Raw genomic sequence first — 18,330 nt, forward strand, 5'->3', positions numbered from 1 at the left:
CTTTCCTTTTTTAGTCACTTCACCATCTATTCATGTGTGGGACGCCATGAACAAGCAGACCCTGTCAGTGCTGCGCTGCTTCCACTCCCAGGGAGTCTGTTCAGTCAGCTTCAGCGCCACAGGGAAGCTACTGCTGTCTGTGGGACTCGATCCAGAGCACACCATTACCATCTGGAAGTGGCAAGAAGGTACATGTTCATTTTCATCACCATAATGGCAGTCATTTTACGGTTTGTTTACAGACTCCCGATTTAGCACTAATCTCTTTCCTAAATATGTAGAAAACTGTTTTTTTTTTAAACCAGACAGTAACATTGTTTTGCGTACAATTGAATGCCCAGGTAACATAGATTACTTCACAAAATGAGTATTCCAATAAATCAATAAAATGGAGCACTTTGAATCCTTTACTTTACAGAGATACAATACAACAATACTATTGTGCTTTATCATTTACTAATATATACATACAACATTTCCAAAAACTCCAAGAGTGATCAGAAGGGCCTTTTTTTTATAATAAAGGCTTTTAACAGAGCAATCTGTCAAATTACATAAAAAAATGCTGAATGAGTTTAATACTAGACTGAGGTTTTAAAAGAGCAGCTCTTCTTGTTTAATGTAATATCTGTATGTTAATTGCTAATATTGGCCACTCTATTGAATTGAGCTATTCATTATCGGTAAAATTTTATTCTGTGGTTTCAGGCCCTATTTATTTCTGTTTTTCAAGGAGCCAAAATTGCAAGCAGGGCTGGCCATACCCAGCGTGTCTTTGTGGCTGAATTTAGACCAGACTCTGACACCCAGTTCGTGTCAGTTGGTATGAAACACGTGCGCTTCTGGACACTGGCAGGGAGGGCTCTTCTCAGTAAAAAAGGCGTACTGAGCTCCATTGAAGATGCCAAGATGCAAACCATGCTTTCTATAGCATTTGGAGCTGTAAGTTCATGATCATTCCTATCTTTTTTTTGCAGTTTTCCAAAATCATCCCCTCTTTTAAGCCCTACCGAGTTCCTACAATAGGCCATGACCCATGCTGCAGTTTTATGCAAAATTCAATTACACTTTAAAATGACGTATTTGTGTTACATTCATAAGAGTAACAAAATATGATCAAATCAGAGATACTAATTTGAATGTGTTGTATTGGTGCCAGTATGGATTCAGTGATTGAAGGGAGTATCTTTTTTTAATTGATGATATTAATTCATAGACTCATAGGTACATACTGGATACTTGGGCAAATCATATCTGAGATGTTATGCTGAAGACTTTAGCTTTCAAATGCAGTGGGTAACTTTTTTTTTTAATGAAATATGCTGCTTTTGAACTGATTTGTTTATATAGAAGTATTTGTAATGCAGACACCAGCAGGGGCAGAGTAATGTGTGACCATAACGTTTTGTATACTTTAAAGCTGTTCAAGCAGATGTCAATCTTGTGAGCAATAACATTGGTTTAAAGGTTTACATTTCAGTTGAAATGCACTGTATTGATGGGGCAGTCATGCAGTCCAGTTACTGGTTGGGTGAATGGACTCTCAATATCCCTGATTAATGAATGGGGCACTTCTACATTCAACTCTACCATTTGTTTTGTTCCGAGGTGAATCCTGTGTTCCTGCAAGTGGTTTTGAATAATCCTTCTGCCTGGCAAGCTTGCAGGGATCCTTGCAAATACCCAACAGTGCTGTAGTAAAGACTGCAAGCACATAATCAAAGCCCCTTCTTTACTACCCCTGGGTAAATTCTCTGCACATGATGTCATTGCAAAACTGCTCTGTGTAGAGAGCCATAGCCAGAGGGAGGCTGGAACCAATTTACTGTAGCTGAATCCATACTCAGTCTAAGACAGAGCTAGCAAGAGCTTGCTGATAGACAGATAGATAGATAGATGGATAGATAGATATTGCTCAAATACAATCAGCAGATGTGACTCTGTAGGAGCCCCTTTTCCAGTCACAGTTTACTGTTTTTTTTAAATTATTTTATTTCCTTAGTATAAAATCAAGGAAGATTATGAACTGTTGCACTTTTTTCTGTTTTATCTTAGGTCACTAGATTAGTGCAGGTCTGTTTTCTTTTCAGAATAACTTGACATTTACAGGTACCATAAGTGGAGATGTGTGTGTTTGGAAGGAACACATTCTAATTCGAGTTGTGGCCAAAGCCCACACAGGCCCAGTGTTCACCATGTATACCACTCTGAGAGATGGGCTGATAGTAACTGGAGGCAAAGAGAGGCCGTAAGTAGATCCTCAGAATTGACCATCTTCCAGTTCCATTCATTACTTATTAGAATACTGATCAGTGGCAGTGTATGAAATACTGCAGTGTTCATTCTGAAGAGATCACTGCTAGGCACCGCCTGGTGGCCAAATCTTGTAATTGTTCTGCATGATAAATGAATATGTTATGCCATCTGCATTTTACTAATATTTAATTTAAAGTAAAATTTGATTGTGAGGCATTTCTCATGTTCCATTTCTTTATAAACCTCCTTTATTTAAAGTAAAACGATTCTCAGTATTTGCTCTTTGCTGTTACGGAAGGTCAAAGGAAGGTGGTGCTTTAAAACTGTGGGACCAGGAGCTAATGCGCTGCCGAGCTTTCAAGCTGGAGACTGGCCAGGTCATAGACTGTGTCCGCTCCGTCTGCAGAGGGAAAGTAAGTGACTGACTTCTCTCTTTCACTTTGAAATGAAAAGCAGTGTAATAAATCTGTCCCTTGAGCTTGATTTCCATTATCAAAGAACTGAACACACACAAGCAGCCAGCTTATCTCTTATAAAGGGAACCATGTGGAATAGTTTTACATAGTTTTATAATAATAATTTTATATTTACGTAATTTTATATTTTTTGTATATTTTTTCTTTTATATTTTTTGTGTGAAAGGTTAACTGGTGGCTAGTATCAAATGCATACTAAAAATATACACTTTTAGGGAAAAATCCTTGTTGGAACAAGAAATGCAGAGATCATTGAGGTGGGGGAGAAAAACGCAGCGTGTAACATTTTGATTAGTGGCCACACGGATGGCCCGATCTGGGGACTGGGTACTCATCCGTCCAGGGATGTCTTCCTGTCTGCTGCAGAGGACGGGACTGTGAGACTGTGGGACATTCCTGATAAGGTTAGCATTTGCAAATATATATATGTGTGTGTGTGTGTGTATATATAATTGCATCATTTAAATAATGAGTGTTCAGTTTTTAAATAGATTAAAATAAAGTAATAAAACAAGTACTTTTTTGGATGATTGTTATGCTCTGTTGAATATGAATGCAAATCTCTTTTTTTTTTTTTTACTTGCTAAAACAGAAGATGCTCAACAAAGTGAACCTGGGACATGCTGCGTGCTCTGTGAGCTACAGCCCTGAAGGAGATATGGTGGCAATTGGCATGAAAAACGGAGAGTTTATTATATTGCTCGTCGCATCACTCAAGATTTGGGGGAAAAAGAGAGACCGGAAGTCTTCAATTCAAGACATAAGGTTGGAGAACTGATTTTCGAATAATCTAATGTTGTGTAAAAGCCTGGTCTGTTAGTAATATTTGATTGTTTGGAATTTGTATTTTGATTTATTAGAATAATGTATGTGTGCCATTTAAAACATTCTTAATGTTCAGCATGTTGTGTTGCTGCTTAAACATATATTTTCCAGCAATCTATGATGTGTTCCGTTCACACACACTATATATATATATATATATATATATATATATATATATATATATATATATATCTATCTTATTATCTTGAAGGTTTAGTCCAAATTGTCGCTACCTTGCTGTGGGCTCTAATGAGAATGCTGTGGATTTTTATGACCTGACTATGGGACCGACCCTGAACAGGATTAACTGTTGCAGAGACATTCCACATTTCGTGATGCAGATGGATTTTTCAGCAGACAGCAATTTCATTCAGGTACATTTTTACTGATATATATTTATAGTAATAGTAATCTATTGGCTGCCTTAAAGTCTGTTCTATACAAGTAACTATAATAGCTAATTTATGTGATTGCCTACGTTTGTATTTACTTGAAAGGTATCGACTGGAGCCTACAAACGCCTAGTGTATGAGGTGCCTTCAGGAAAGCAAGTTACAGATCAGGTGGCAATTGACAGAACTACATGGGCCACATGGACAAGGTAGGTTTTTATGAAAAGTGGAAAATATTTGTTTTTATTGTTGCTTTCTAAATACTGGTGTTTTATTTTAATGCCAAACTTCTGATTTACAAGGTTTATATTTTCATTTTTTAAATTTTACATAAAAAAACTCATTTAAAAAGTCATTTATTCAAAACTACAAAATCTTGATTTCATGTGATGAGTAAAGGATGTTGTGCCTCAAAGAATCCTAATCATTGGTGCTAAAAATTTAGGTTTGTGCCATACAAATTAACAGCAATATTATAATAGGTAATGATGCAGTTAGTATTAAAGCTATTATAAACTGCAATTAATTTTGTACGTGTTATGAAGATATTCCATTGTACTAGTCTTCAACTGAATCAGTAATTTGGCTCAGTGTAAGTCTCTTTACAACCCTTATTAACGTGTGTTTATCCAAACGGTGTCCTGCAACCACTCCACAGAATGGCTGGGATCCCCCGTGTATGTTGAGCGGTTTCTGTTTTTTTCTTCTCCAGTGTTCTCGGAGATGAGGTGGTTGGAATCTGGTCTCGCACCACAGATAAAGCTGATGTAACCTGTGCCTGTGTCTCCCATTCTGGCCTCAACATCGTCACAGGCGATGACTTTGGAATGGTAAAGCTGTTTGACTTTCCATGTCCAGAAAAGTTTGTAAGTATAATCTGTGTTTGATACCCTGCTTGTGTTTTATGTGAATTGTGCAGATTCCTGTACCACAGTAATAGCACCAGAGCAGTTTCATATAACCAACATGACTGCAAGAAAATAACTGACATCTCCATCCACACAATGTTAACATTAATTTATCATGATGGCTTAGAGAGTAGATTTTCTAGTTTTTCTGTGCATTTATTTTAAACACTTGGGAGGTATCAAGTTAATGCAAATACAAAATACTTATCAGTAAAGCTGTAACACTATCAGTAGTTAGATTTGTTTTTGTTAGCAAAATGTGTGTATGTATGTATGTGTGTATGTGTGTATGTATGTATATATATATATATATATATATATATATATATATATATATATATATATATATATATATATATATATATATATATATTTTTTTTTTTTTTTTTTTTACAATTAACATGCAGAGGTCACCAGTCAACCAAACATCCCATTGCTATGTAATTCTATCTGCTATTACTGGATACAGTTCTCCGCATCTGTAAAATTTGGTCTTTACAAATATGTTTTATCTTTCAACAGGCTAAACATAAAAGGTTTCTTGGTCACGCTGCACATCTGACAAATATACGTTTTACTAGCGGGGACCACTATGTTATCAGTGCTGGAGGGGATGATCGAAGGTAACATGTACTCCTAAGATGCTTTTAAAATGTCAAAAACTAAATATTGATTGACTGGGGTTCAGAAGCTAACAAATAAACACTAATTACTTTATTTAAAAAAAAAAAAAAATACTCCTTTCCTTATTTCAAGCACCATTTAACCAAACCAAAACCAATGTCAAGCACCACATTGTTACAAAGATAAACATACAATGATAAAATGTATAGTTTGACCTTATTTATTTCTTAGTTCATACATGAGAAACGAAGCAACTTTCAGGAAATGCACCCCCTCACTTTGTTGTGCTTATTTAAGGCTATTGAACATGTAAGAAATGTATTTTAAAACATGAAAAACACTTGTTTCCTTTTCTTCAGCCTGTTTGTATGGAAATGTGTGCACGTTCCTCACTGAAGCAGTGATGATGCTACAGGAAGCAGGGGTTGCATGGGAAATGTCAGATGACAGAACAGCATCGCCAAGTCCCCTGGGTGAACTGAATGTATCAAGGCAGCAAAACAGCAATCAGGCAGCTTGTAATTTTAATGACTAGATACCCTCACTGCCCAGTACATACATTTTCAGTTAGCGAATAGATAGAAAAATGTGTGCAGATCTTTTAGACTGTGTGAAGTTTTTGCTATAGCATATTTGAGAATGCTTGTGTTCAGGACCTTGTTTCTGTGGAATCAAACACGCATAAGATCCAAATGTTCCACAGGTAGACTTTTACCCAGGATCGCTATAGGGAAAATCATTTGTCAATAATAAATTACATATGGCTTAATGATCCCTATTTTGCCACAGGAAACCAACCTGGATGACTAGCTGCCTTTTCATGCAATCTTATCTTTTGAATTATTATTGTTTTTTATATTTAGAATTAAATAGATTTTTTCTTTTTTTTTTTTTTTTAACCAGTGATTCACAATTAAAAATAATGCCATTTGTAATATGCTTAACAAATGTGACTAGCCTTAAACTTTTTTGTGATGTTCTATAAGGTTGATGTGATTATTGTGTTGTATTATGTTTGTTTTCTATTTTTTATTTATTATTTACTGTTATAAATGAAAAACATTATCCCGTGGCCTTGTTCATCAGAGTAAAATTCTGGATGTCAGCATGCCAAAGCATACTATGCACTATATTCCTGTACCAATCACTGTGGTTACCCCAATAGTTTGGTTAACGTTGCACTTTTGCCGTTTACCGTTTTGACCCAGTACATCCTTAAAAGTAATGAACTTCACCTATGTGATGCTGTAATGTGTAATGCAGCATTTGTCTTGTACAGTGAACCTGTATGTATGTTTGTGTGTGCGTGCATGGCTTGAAACAATATCATTGGACACTCCCTCTCAACAAGAAAAGGAAGTTAGAACCTAAAGTTCTACTGTTTTGTTTGTTCTAGGATCACTAAAAGTGTGCTGCTAAAACATTTTCTTAAATCATATTATCAAAATGACAATAATAACTACTAAGCATTGTACTGTAACTTTTTAAAAAACCTTTGTAAACATAAGGAGCAGTTGCATTGCTCAAAAATAATGTTTTATGAAGAACAGTTAAGCAAATTACAGACTTATTAAAACTGGTAACATGCAAAAAAAACTTAAATAAAAAAATGTTCTTCCTTATTTTAGATTTATTTTGTACATTTAAGTTTCATAGTTGCAAGTGTTAATGAATATTATACTTTCCTGATTTTATCAATGTAAATATCATTTGTAAAAATGTTTTTGTATATTTTTTGTGAAATGTTTCTGAAAACAAACTTTAATAAAAAAAAAATCTGATAAGGATATTTGTCGTTTTACTACATAACAATCCGTTAATAACGTCTCATGTTTATCCTTGTAAAACTTTTTATAAACAGCAAAAAAAATTAAATCAAAACTGTATAAAAATGACCTACTAGTAATGCTAATGTGATGAGTATTTTGTCCTAATTGTTCACATTTTTTACTGAAACAATTTTCTGTCATACAGTTTTATCATGTCAAAGCTGATTTGATATCTAGCTTGATAATCCACGAATCAACAAAATCATTAAACACCACTGTTTTATTATAGCAATGACCCCCCCCCCCCCCCCCCCCCCCCCCCCCCCCCCCCCCCCCCCCCCCCCCCCCCCCCCCACCCCCCCCCCCCCCCCCCCCCCCCCCCCCCAGTTTCCAAGGAAATTTGGTATTATGTTTACAACATGCCAGTTTTTGTTTTTTCAATGTTCACATTGAGTTGTCAACTGAAAGATTTAAAAAATAATTAAAAAAAACTTTACAGAAACATCTACTCTATAACGTTAGTTTACAAAAAGAAAACACACAGTTTACAGGGAATTAGAAATCCTGCTGAAAAACAAGCACACAATTTTTAACCAGTAGTAACATCTAAGCAACAACCACATTTTTTTTTGTAAAGAAAAGTAAATTAGTTAATCAAACCGGACCCCTCAGTACTTGAGCAGGTGTCTAGTTGTGTGATTTCAGTATCCTTGGGGACCCTTCTGTGAAAGTTAACTAAAAGGGGAGACAATTACTAAAATTAACTATCAAGTATTTATCAAGAATAAATAATCCTTTATAACAAATCAAGGTTTGTAAATTACACTGTGCCCTGACAGTGGCAATATTTTGAAATAACCTTTAAATAAAACATTTAGCAAACATGTAAAAAGTAATCTGTAAACTAACAAAGCATTCTAATATCTTTTTGGGCTACCTAAATTTAGCAACTTGGATTCAAGTGGCAAACTACTTGATTTGTATTTATTATTATTAAAGTAATAAAAATGGATTACCTGTTTTGGGCTCTTGTCCATTTAAGAGCGTGTCGTGGAGGTAATGAAACCGTTGGATGATAGAAACTGCAGTCAAGTCTCTTACATTGAGTGGTAAATCTGCAAGGCTTTAAATACAATTTATTTTATTTGTTTTTAGCAACTTCAATAACAGGTGTGTACTTCTTAAAGAATTTTTTTTTTTTAAAAACAAGCTGTATTTCTTCAAAACAACTGGAAAGCAAAGGTTTTTTTTATTTATTTATTTTTTACTTACTTTAGGGTGATAAAACCGGCAGTCCATGCTCTTGCACTCTGGAAAGAAATGACATACATTGCCAGATACTGACGGTGCTGTGGGGAGAAAAAAAATAATATACCAGATGCTATTTAAATACTGGATGAAATGCACATTAACAAGATATCCAAACCTTCCCCTTCTTCCCCCAATCCCTATACACCCACTCACTGCAAGCTTGTGTGAGATCTCGACATTACTGGCAGAGCTGGAATTAGTGTGGAATACTAGAACCCAGATAATATGCCGAGATAATTAGGCTAGATAACCAGAACCCAAATAATTAGGGCTGCATTTTACATCTTACCTGGTGCTTTAACTGGTGGTGCTGGACCTCTTCGTCCAGTGTGAGTGAATGGACAGTCCGGCTTGGTGCACTTAGCATCATATTTACAGTTTGGATGAATAAACAAACACTTCTCTCCAAACTTGCAATTGGGAAATGTCCTGTAAGTGATTAAATAAATAAAAGAAGATGTTACTTTTGATATGGTCTGTGAAACAGTTAATTTTACTGGAAAAAAAAAAAAAAAAACATAAAATACAGCTGTGTATCCAGTATGAGACAATGAGCCCTGCCCTACCTCCACCTCTAGAACCGTTTCATGAATATCAAAATGTACACATATGCATGAACAGGCTGAAAGCTAACCCTAAAACAGCCAGTTGACCTCAACATGGCATCCGATGCTATACTTTTTCTTAAGACTTACTTGCACAATGTTTTTGGGTGATGGTATGGGCAATCATCTCCACTTTTACAGACCGGCCAGAACTTGCAACGCTCCAGTACTTTCTGACGTTTTACAGGACCATGATCTACTTCCACCTCATCTGGGAGAAACAAACAAAAAAAAAAAAGAGGGTGGGCGGCAGAAACCAATGACTGTTTCACACTATATAGAATAATTACTACTTTAACTATCTTTAGCTTATCAAAAGACAAATGATCATGTTAGAGATCTATGGAATGAGAGACGTTGCTCAACTTCAGTTATGACCATGTAAAAATCAAAAAAACTTTAAACTTACCATCAGAGTAATCGACCGGTAATTCCCTTGCTAGTCCCTGCTGTGACATAAGCTTGTGTTTCTTTTCCAACTGGTTGTGTGGAACACTGGTCTTGGCTGTTTTCATCTTTTCCTTCAAAACAGCTTCCGCTTCTTCTTGATCAGGTGTGAATCCTGGTGGGCTGGGCACCCCATCCAAAGTAACGATAAATTTAGGACTGGAAGACCTCCGAGACTCATGTGCATCTCTACTGTATATAAACCAAAAGAAAAAAGTTACTTTTATCATTTAATTAAAACTGTCTCTGGTTCAATCCTATCTCAGGCACTGTGTGACCCTGAGCAAGTCACTTAACCTCCATGTTCCATTCTTTGGATAAGATGTAAAACTGAGGTCATACTGCTTTTTAACAAGACACAACTGAACTTGTTACCTATACACACTGTGGCGAATAAAGCTCCTAGTAAAACCTGGAATGGGTGAAACTGCTATGCAATAGGAGTCTTATTTCCATCCCTGTACTGTAAGTAAATCTACAGCAGCATAGTTCACCCCTAGTCTCTCAAATTGCTTTGGATAAAAGCATCTGCTAAACAACTAAATAATAATAATAATAATTATTATTATTATTATTATTATTATTATTATTAATAATATAATAATAATAAATAATAATAATAAATAATCTGTGGCTCTTGATCGTAGTTCATCTGAAGTTTTAATGATGTTCCCTTTTCAGTTGCTGTTTTGCAATGTCATCTATAAGATATTCTTCAGACAATTCTTTTTCATACAAAACTATGTGTAGTGTACAAGAAATGTACTACTTATTCTCAAAAGCACTTTGTGTGCACTGACTGACCACTACCAACAATGTATTTATAAATGTAATGCAGGAAAAAAATCCCACGTTTTATTACTACATCATAATCTGGAGCCACCAATTAATTTAACTAATTTAATTCAAACAGATTTTCTAAATTCTGAAATCCAGACCTTTCTACATTTTGGAATTGTTCTTTTTTTCTGTCCAGAACCTTCAGTTACCATGCCATAGAATATATATATATATATATATATATATATATATATATATATATATATATATATATATATATATTCTATGTATATATATGTGGATACATATTGAAGAGAAAACTTTTCCACCTATGTGTATACCTTGTCTGTACCAAACGTGCCGGCAGTGCGGGTACCCTCTCCATGTGTTGTGCTCCGAGTCTGCTCTGAAGGGTCCTCACTTCATCCAACACGGCTCTCTTTAGGATAAATGACCGAGTGTCATCAGGCTTCCTGTCTCCCATTTCACCCACTTCTGTTAATGTAAAAAGTAACACAACACTTATAGGGGGAACACAAGGAGTTAACCATTCAGGCACATTACTATTAAGTCAAAAGCTAAAAATAAGCAAAAAAAATTGTTCAAGCAAAAAAAAAAAAATGTATGTAATATAAGTTGAGTGATTAAAAGTTATTGATGGAGTCCGCAGACAACTAGAGCGCAGGACTGAGAAGGGAAGTCACTGAAGCAGGCTCAAGATTAAATTATACAAAAAAACACAATCTCCCAGTTTTACTATATACAGAGGAATTGTTGAAGAGCTCTGAAAAACAGCACTAGAATGGTTTAGTAACACAAAAGTGAGAAAGAGAAAACTAACCTTGAAGACTACTTAAGGTTTCTTCTGGTGCATCAAGCTGAAGACGGGAGACCAGTGATCTTGACTGAACTAAAAAAAAAAAAAAAAAAAAAAAAAAAAGAACAATTAAAATTATACTTAATCTGTAAAAGCCAATAGAAGACACACAGCCTGCTTCTTTTCCAATACATACTTCCGTTATATGGTAAAAGGTCTAACCTGGCAGTCTCTGCAAGCCTGTCTCTTCTGAAGTCTCCACCTGAAGCCTGGGATCTGGATGGTGAAGGTTCTCTTGCACATGTTGGGTTACAGCATTGGTTATTTCACTAGTCATGCGTGTTCTGGGGGCAACGGGAACCATCTGTCTCTGGGACACTGGAAAAAAACAGAGCAATAACACTTAGCAGTGGTTAAAAGCAGCATTACCTTAGGTTGACAGTCCTCAGGCTTCATCTTCAGCACAGGCAAATTGAGCCTATGTACCAGGACAGTAAGTAAATCTAACTCGGCTAGGACTAAAAATAAAATAAACAAATGTGTGGACACCTGAGTTTGTAACATCAAAGACCCACAGAAGTGTACCACAAGCAATTAACCTGCTTTTTCTACATTGGCCTTTACTACACAAGACAATTATATTGCATAAACTAAACCAACTCAAATAATGCAAGAAAAGGTTTTTTAAAATGTAAAATATTACCTGGAGGGTAACTGGTTGTCTTTGACACAGATTTCTGAGCTTCAGAAATTGCTTTTAATATCAAATTTCTATTAGCTTGCTTTGAAGGTGGCAGTGAGGGTCTGAAACACAAGAACAGAAAAATTAGGTTATAATTGAACACTTTTTGTTTTTCATAAGTTGAGTTGGCAGATATGAAGTAAAATTCAAGCCACATCAGCCATGGAAGAAAACATGACCGCTTTATATGTGGTACATTGCACCTATACAATATGCTTACTCAATTATATTCATATTATATATTGTACCTTCTTTCAGGTTTGGAGGGCACAGAGACACTGCTTGAGAGACTGCCAGTCCTGCTAACGTAACTCTCCTCCTCCTCATCCTCATCCTCGTCCTCCACCTCCTCCTCTTCTCTCACTTCCTCACTGTCCTGGCCTTCAGTCCCAGATTTACCCACTTTCACCACCGAACTGATAACTGGCACCTTTCGCTTTCTGGAAACTTCTTCCTTCAAGAACAGAGTAACAACTTGCTACAACATATTCATTTAAAAAAAAAAATCACCTAACGCCATAGCCACAGAAAAAAAAAAAAAAAAAGAATACCATCTCATAACTAATTTGAATACCCAGAAACAGAGGTTCCACGGAAATGAGCAACTTATGTTATTCTTTCTCTGCCATTGACAGGTATGAAATCTTGTTTGTTGTCTTTGTTAACAGTCATGGAAGCTTGTAATGAAAACCCAATAAGAATGACAAAAGGAGGGGGCTCCCGAGTGGCGCAGAGCAGTGAGCCGAGGACACAGTTAATAATTGGGCACGCTAATTTGGGGCGAAAACAGAGGTAAAAATCTAAAAAAAAAAAAAATGACGAAAGGAGAATTTCTGTACCCTACAAGAATTTTGTGGAACGGTATTTAATCACTGAATTTTGTTGTCTTAAACATCAAACAGAAAATGAAACTGCACAAAAACAAAAACAAAAAAACCCTGCACTATGCGATGCAAAAAGAAAAAATCTTGAATCTGTACTCACTTCTCTACTAATTCTGTCAACATTTGGTTTGGTGGATCTGCTAACGTAGTTTTCTGCAAGCCTGTTGAACGTCCCAGAGGCACTTTCTGTGGACCTGAGGATCTCAACAGGCTTGTGACCGAATCCCCTGCTCTCCGCTGTTTGGCTAGAAGAGTGTGAGCTGTTATCTGAAGTCATTAAAGAATGTTGGCTGCTTCCTGGAGCCTTGTAAAGCTCTGCTGAAGGTCGAGCCGAACTGTAGGTTACAGTAACTAAAGGCTTCTTTCTGGCTGCTGAAGAGGACGCAGCATCTGCTACAATGTTCAGATCTTCATCAATGAGGTCATCGTCAGGTTCAGGTTTAATATCAATCACAGCCTCTGCAGACGAAAGCTCCATTAGGGGCTTAACTGTTGACATTAATCGAGGAACATTCCTTTCTGATGAGGATCTTTTGTTTTAGAGGGAAGAAACAAAAATACTTATGAGTGACTGTTCAAAAGGACTAAAAATACTTTATTTGCTACTAACTGTTTATGAATAAAGTACATATACTAAAATAAAAACTATAGGTTTATTGCCTAAAATAACTGCTATTGTGATTAACCAAACCTTGTATTATTGCAATACATTTTCTTCGTAAGAACATTCAACAACTAGTTTCATACAAAAATGCAAATCATTTTTTTCTATAACTCGTTCAATACAAAAATGACATATTTCATCTTGTGTCGGAGTAATAAAATATTTAAGCTTTCTTACCCTCCACTGGAAATGACGTGCTCCTGTGATGAGCTTGTAGAAACCCTGGAGTCATGTCTTTCTGATCGTGAGCTAGAGACTGTCAGCGCACGAGCCTCGTCTCCTCTCCGCTCATTGTGCCCACTAGCTGTCAATCTGCTTTTTCTTGACAGTGACAATGTGCTGGAGTCTGTGTACATAGGCTGGGGCTTTTCATTCAGGGGTTCTGTCAAGTAAAAAGTTCAAAATATTAACACAACTATCAAGCAGATACCTCAAAAGCTGTTTTGCCGACAGCAGTTTCATGCTTAGATTTACATTACATTTTGTACCTATGATTGTTTGCATGTATAGTAAAATGATTTGTTTTCAATAAATGTACTATTATATAATGGTATGCTGGTTATAGTATATTTTTTTCATTTTTCTTAAAGTAAAATACTGCTTAGCAAATACTAACCAACAGCAACAGAACGCAGTTTTTCTAGCACACCGTGTAACCTGAAAAAACAAACAAAGTTAGAAACATTATTAAATGTGACTGATAATCTGGTTTGGTTATCATTTAAACGCCTCGTTCTTACCATACAGTAAATTTTACAGTATTGTTGCCCAGAAAGAGAGAAAGGTCGTCAGCCATCTGCTGGGCATTCTTTTTGTTGGCAACCATCACCATGATGTAATCAGGTAGCTCTTCGTCTAGTAAAAAGAAATACAAATACCCGAATGGTATAGTCGTTTTAAGTAGAATGGTCAAGCACCATTCTTTTAATGTCTCTTCACATTTTACACACTATAACTAACAAATACGTAAGGCTGTATTCACAGCAATTACAATATACAGTAGTAATATTAATTCTGGTGCATCATCCAGGAAAAAAAAAAAAAAATTATATATGTGTGTGTGTGTGTGTTTTTTTTTTTTTTTTTTTTTTTTTACTTACCCACATAGGCACCCAGTTCTTGTAATTTCCCCTTAATAGCAGCCTGCAAAAATGGAATTGGAGACAAAACAAATGTCCATTGACCCACAAGTGTTGTTGGGGTTACAATTTTTGTTTTAAAATATTTGTTTTTCGCTGTCTTAACTTACGCATTTAAAATAGGACTTAGGTCAATCGTGTTTTCACAGCAATTTCAACAGTTGTGATTGACCGCTAAATCAAATGACCCGACCCCCCACCCCCCCGGAAAAGTCCATACACAACAAAAAAGTGAGTACGGAAACCGTTCTGATATATGGTGAAAATGCATACGGCCATGGTAAAGGCAGCTGATTTAGATTTTTTTTTTAAAGGTACAATGAAATGAGGCCGTGATTTTTTAAATTTTTTTTTATTGTTTTTAAACTATTTGCATTACAGGCACACGGTGACCGGTATAAATATAAAATGTATACTAAAAGAAAAAAAAATCTGAAACATTTTTAAAACGTGCATTTCACAAATGTGGAAATAACTAGTTCAAACTATTTAAGTCGTGATTATACCCCAGATAATAAGACGCAAACAAAATACTTGCGTTGTGAAAGCCGGTTTTTATAATTCATCTGGTAAATTTTCGAATTTACACTGAATGCCAACAGTTTAATCAAAATGAGTGACACTAACAAACTTACTTTGCATTCAGTAATAACGCGTTCAGTAAGCCATATTATTATCATTACGATAACCTGGCACACTCATGTAAAACTGTACAAACAAGGCCCATCTTGTGCTCGTTATTTTCTACATATTTCAAAATAAAACAAAAGCAAAAAAAAAAACAACAACCTTACCCTTATTTTCTTACTGATCTCCGTGCCTATCTCCATTATTATAAAAGTCTCTCAACTGTATTTGCAATTGCTTTTGTTTTAAAAAAATGTTTGTCTTCAAACAAGACAGTAAAACTACAAGCCGCCGCACTGCATGATGGGGTCATAAATGTACAACCCAGATCCAATTAGCACAGCGCCGCTTTCTGGAAAGAAAAAAAAACACACCTTTTTCGTAGGACGAACGCTGAATGTTCTGTATTGCGATGCACGTTATTAAGTTCTTAAACTGAGTGTATAGACATACTGTGAACAACGCCCAAGTTCCAGGCTAGGGGGCTAGGGTTTTTTTCTTTTAACTTTGGCAATGTTTGATCTAATATACTGAAAGTGAATGCAGAGCCTCAAGGTGCTATTCAGAGTGGAATTAACTTTTTTTAAAAGTGCATTACTGATTACTGCCTGTAATTTAATTTCTACACAGCAATGACATTTCTTCTGTTATATGCATTGCATTTAAATTGCTTTGTTTAGCACAAAATACAGTAGTTATTAGACACTAGCAATGCAATATCATCAAATACCGAGATTCTCAATTCACAAAAAATATCTATTTTATTGCCGATTACTGCTGCAAATCTAGTCTCTTTTCTGCCTGAGAAACGGCATCTTCTCTCTTTGATTTTCACTTTCTATCTTTCTCTCTCCTCCAGTGTCCAATCTGCAAACCAGACCCTTCCTGTATGAAAACATTACATATCTCAATATTTCTATTTATTAAGTGGTTACGTCATAGATTTTTTTTTTCAACATATTTAATTTCTTACCATTTAATATAACATTGCATTTGTTCTGTATATATTTTTTCTATTGCATATTCTGCTTGGACCATTAATGTGCTGTGAGATACTAGGACAAACGAAGTGTATTAAATATCCTATGTTTTGACTGTGTGCAATAAATGAAGCCCATTCCATCACACAGACGCTTCCCCGCCATTTCACAAAGAATCCTTTTTTCTGAGCTTTGTTAGTTTTGCCAGGACTGCAGAAAAGGGAATTCCCTTCTGAATTAGTTATTAAGTATGGTAAATAGTAATTCAGGTAGGCAAACCCTTTACCTGTCGGTTTAAAACATGCTAAAAACAAAATTTGGAAATACAACTAGTTGAAGAAACTTAAAAGGGATCGACCCCAACCCAAGCCCCGACTCATTCGAGATTTTTGTTGTGAAAATTGTTTTTTTTTTCATCGATATGTTGTTTTTCCTCTATTAAAATAGCAGTGATAAAGTAAAATACCTTACAGCTATCACAGGTGTGCAATAGATAGCAATCTTAAACAGGAGTACTCCATTGTCGATTTTTTCTTTAACCTTTGCAGGATCTAATATTACCTTTTTAATACATTTAACACGGGAATTAATACAAAACAAAAAACAAAAACCTGCCTCTAATGGCAGCTGATTTAGATTTTTTTTTTTTTTTAAATAAAAAGATACAATGACAATTTACTACTTTTGATTTTTTTGTAATTGTTTTAAACTATTTGCATCATACACTCAACTATTAAGTGTACACACACACACACCCAACATGTATAAATATATATATATATTATATATATGATAATTTATCCGGCACACGGTGACCACTGTACAAATGTTGATACTTTACATCTGTTAAAAAAAAAAAAAAAAAAAAAAAAAAAAAAACCTGAAACATTTTTAAAATATGCATTTCACAAATGTGAAAATAACTAGTTCAAACAATTCTGTATTGTTCACTACTTTTCTCACAAAGTACCTGCTGTGAACTGAAAGTGAATACTGCATAGACTTATTTCAATAGAAAATAGGTTTCCAAATACCTGCCCCATTTTACAGCGCCTCCTACTGTTGTGAAGATTTATTTATTTTTTTTTTTTTTATGCACAAAGTGTTCAAACCACGAGACGCTTCGGTTCTACCTTGTCCTAGAAGACTTCTAATAAGATACACGAACAGGAATCTTCAAATGTTGTGCTAGTACTTTTGAAACTCGTAACACAACAATATCAATTGTTTCTTACCGTATGGGAGTCCGAAGCTGAAGCAGTACCAACAGCACAGCATAAAACCATACTGTGCCGTTGTACCAGCCAAGCCTTCCAAGAAAGGTCCTTAAATAGCTTGGATTCAACCCACAAGTATTCCCCTTTAAAACAAAATGTATCTTACACCAGTTTCTGCAAACAGCTCAAATAATATTCCTGTATTCTTGTCTGCCTGCTTGTCTCCATTCTGTAAGATACAGCAGGGGGCGCTGAAGTGATGGCCATACAAAATTAAAACCACAGGTGGATAACGAGCTTTAGGTGCATCGCGATGAGACCTACCTTTTATCTATTTTTGCAGTTAAGTTTTGCATACACACCCTCCACACCAGCGTCAGCATAAACCATCCATGTATTAATGCATTTACTGAAATACGTTGCACTCCACCCCCCAGCAAAAAAAACCAATGCACTTGTTAGAATCAAACAATAAAAAGTAAATTGATGACTGTCATTGGAAATATGTATTTATTTACTGCAGAAAATAAACCAGATATATTCCTTTACATAAAAGGTATTAAAGTAAAGGTATTACCAGTATTAAAGCTGTTGATTTTACATATTGTACAGCATCATGATAAAATATAGAGAACACTGTAAAAAGATGGGAATCTGAGGCAAACAACTGTTGGCTTGTGAAACAATATAATATTTAAAAACAAAAGAAACAGTGTATATAAAAAAAATAAAATAAACCCAGTGTATACTTCTAGCACCACCACTACTGCGAAAAAAACAAACACTAGAAAAACAAACCACCCCATAGATAAGACTCGGAATATCACCATTGTGTATCTGGAACTTCTCACCCAAACTTTGAACATC

General features: G+C 35.4%; 2 protein-coding genes across 7 annotated transcripts in view; one reads left to right on the forward strand and one right to left on the reverse strand.

Annotated features, from left to right (window-relative positions):
- Window positions 1-7,186, forward strand: part of LOC121324580 (echinoderm microtubule-associated protein-like 5) — a 44,480-nt gene extending 37,294 nt beyond the window's left edge. For 3 of the 5 annotated variants that reach the window (XM_041266634.1, XM_041266635.1, XM_041266636.1), the window contains 11 exons: window positions 15-188; window positions 734-942; window positions 2,091-2,248; window positions 2,555-2,669; window positions 2,948-3,136; window positions 3,325-3,497; window positions 3,769-3,931; window positions 4,055-4,158; window positions 4,662-4,815; window positions 5,380-5,480; window positions 5,841-7,186. In XM_041266634.1, the coding sequence (XP_041122568.1) occupies window positions 15-188; window positions 734-942; window positions 2,091-2,248; window positions 2,555-2,669; window positions 2,948-3,136; window positions 3,325-3,497; window positions 3,769-3,931; window positions 4,055-4,158; window positions 4,662-4,815; window positions 5,380-5,480; window positions 5,841-5,877 (1,577 nt within the window). In that variant the 3' untranslated portion in view covers window positions 5,878-7,186. Of the gene's footprint in view, window positions 1-14; window positions 189-733; window positions 943-2,090; window positions 2,249-2,554; window positions 2,670-2,947; window positions 3,137-3,324; window positions 3,498-3,768; window positions 3,932-4,054; window positions 4,159-4,661; window positions 4,816-5,379; window positions 5,481-5,840 lie in introns of those variants that run through there. The other 2 variants (XM_041266637.1, XM_041266638.1) reach the window with 2 other exon arrangements.
- A 447-nt stretch (window positions 7,187-7,633) lies between these two features.
- LOC121324827 (zinc finger CCCH domain-containing protein 14-like) lies at window positions 7,634-15,591 on the reverse strand. 2 transcript variants are annotated; one of them, XM_041267039.1, is made up of 17 exons: window positions 15,434-15,591; window positions 14,601-14,643; window positions 14,241-14,355; window positions 14,117-14,157; window positions 13,678-13,882; window positions 12,937-13,366; window positions 12,201-12,406; window positions 11,914-12,014; window positions 11,433-11,588; window positions 11,235-11,303; window positions 10,735-10,888; window positions 9,576-9,802; window positions 9,257-9,377; window positions 8,851-8,990; window positions 8,523-8,599; window positions 8,267-8,373; window positions 7,634-7,985 (listed from the first exon to the last, which is right to left on the reverse strand). In XM_041267039.1, exons 1-17 carry the CDS (start codon window positions 15,467-15,469, stop codon window positions 7,982-7,984), a joined length of 2,232 nt encoding a protein of 743 aa, XP_041122973.1. In that variant the 5' UTR covers window positions 15,470-15,591; the 3' UTR covers window positions 7,634-7,981. The 2 variants fall into 2 exon arrangements, with proteins under 2 accessions (XP_041122973.1, XP_041122972.1); XM_041267038.1 differs by having other exon boundaries at window positions 9,576-9,805.
- Window positions 15,592-18,330: the final 2,739 nt, after the last annotated feature.

This window comes from Polyodon spathula, chromosome 12 (assembly GCF_017654505.1).
Source record: "Polyodon spathula isolate WHYD16114869_AA chromosome 12, ASM1765450v1, whole genome shotgun sequence".
NCBI classification, from domain to species: Eukaryota; Metazoa; Chordata; class Actinopteri; order Acipenseriformes; family Polyodontidae; genus Polyodon; species Polyodon spathula.

Coding starts and splice junctions, on each gene's coding strand:
- LOC121324827 (XM_041267038.1), bottom strand. CDS start 15,469: ATGGAGATAGGCACGGAGATCAGTAAGAAAATAAGG. Junction 12,407..12,936: donor TTGACAGAATTAGTAGAGAA/GTGAGTACAGAT, acceptor CTGTTCTTGAAG/GAAGAAGTTTCCAGAAAGCG. Junction 10,889..11,234: donor AACCTTAAGTAGTCTTCAAG/GTTAGTTTTCTC, acceptor TTACATTAACAG/AAGTGGGTGAAATGGGAGAC.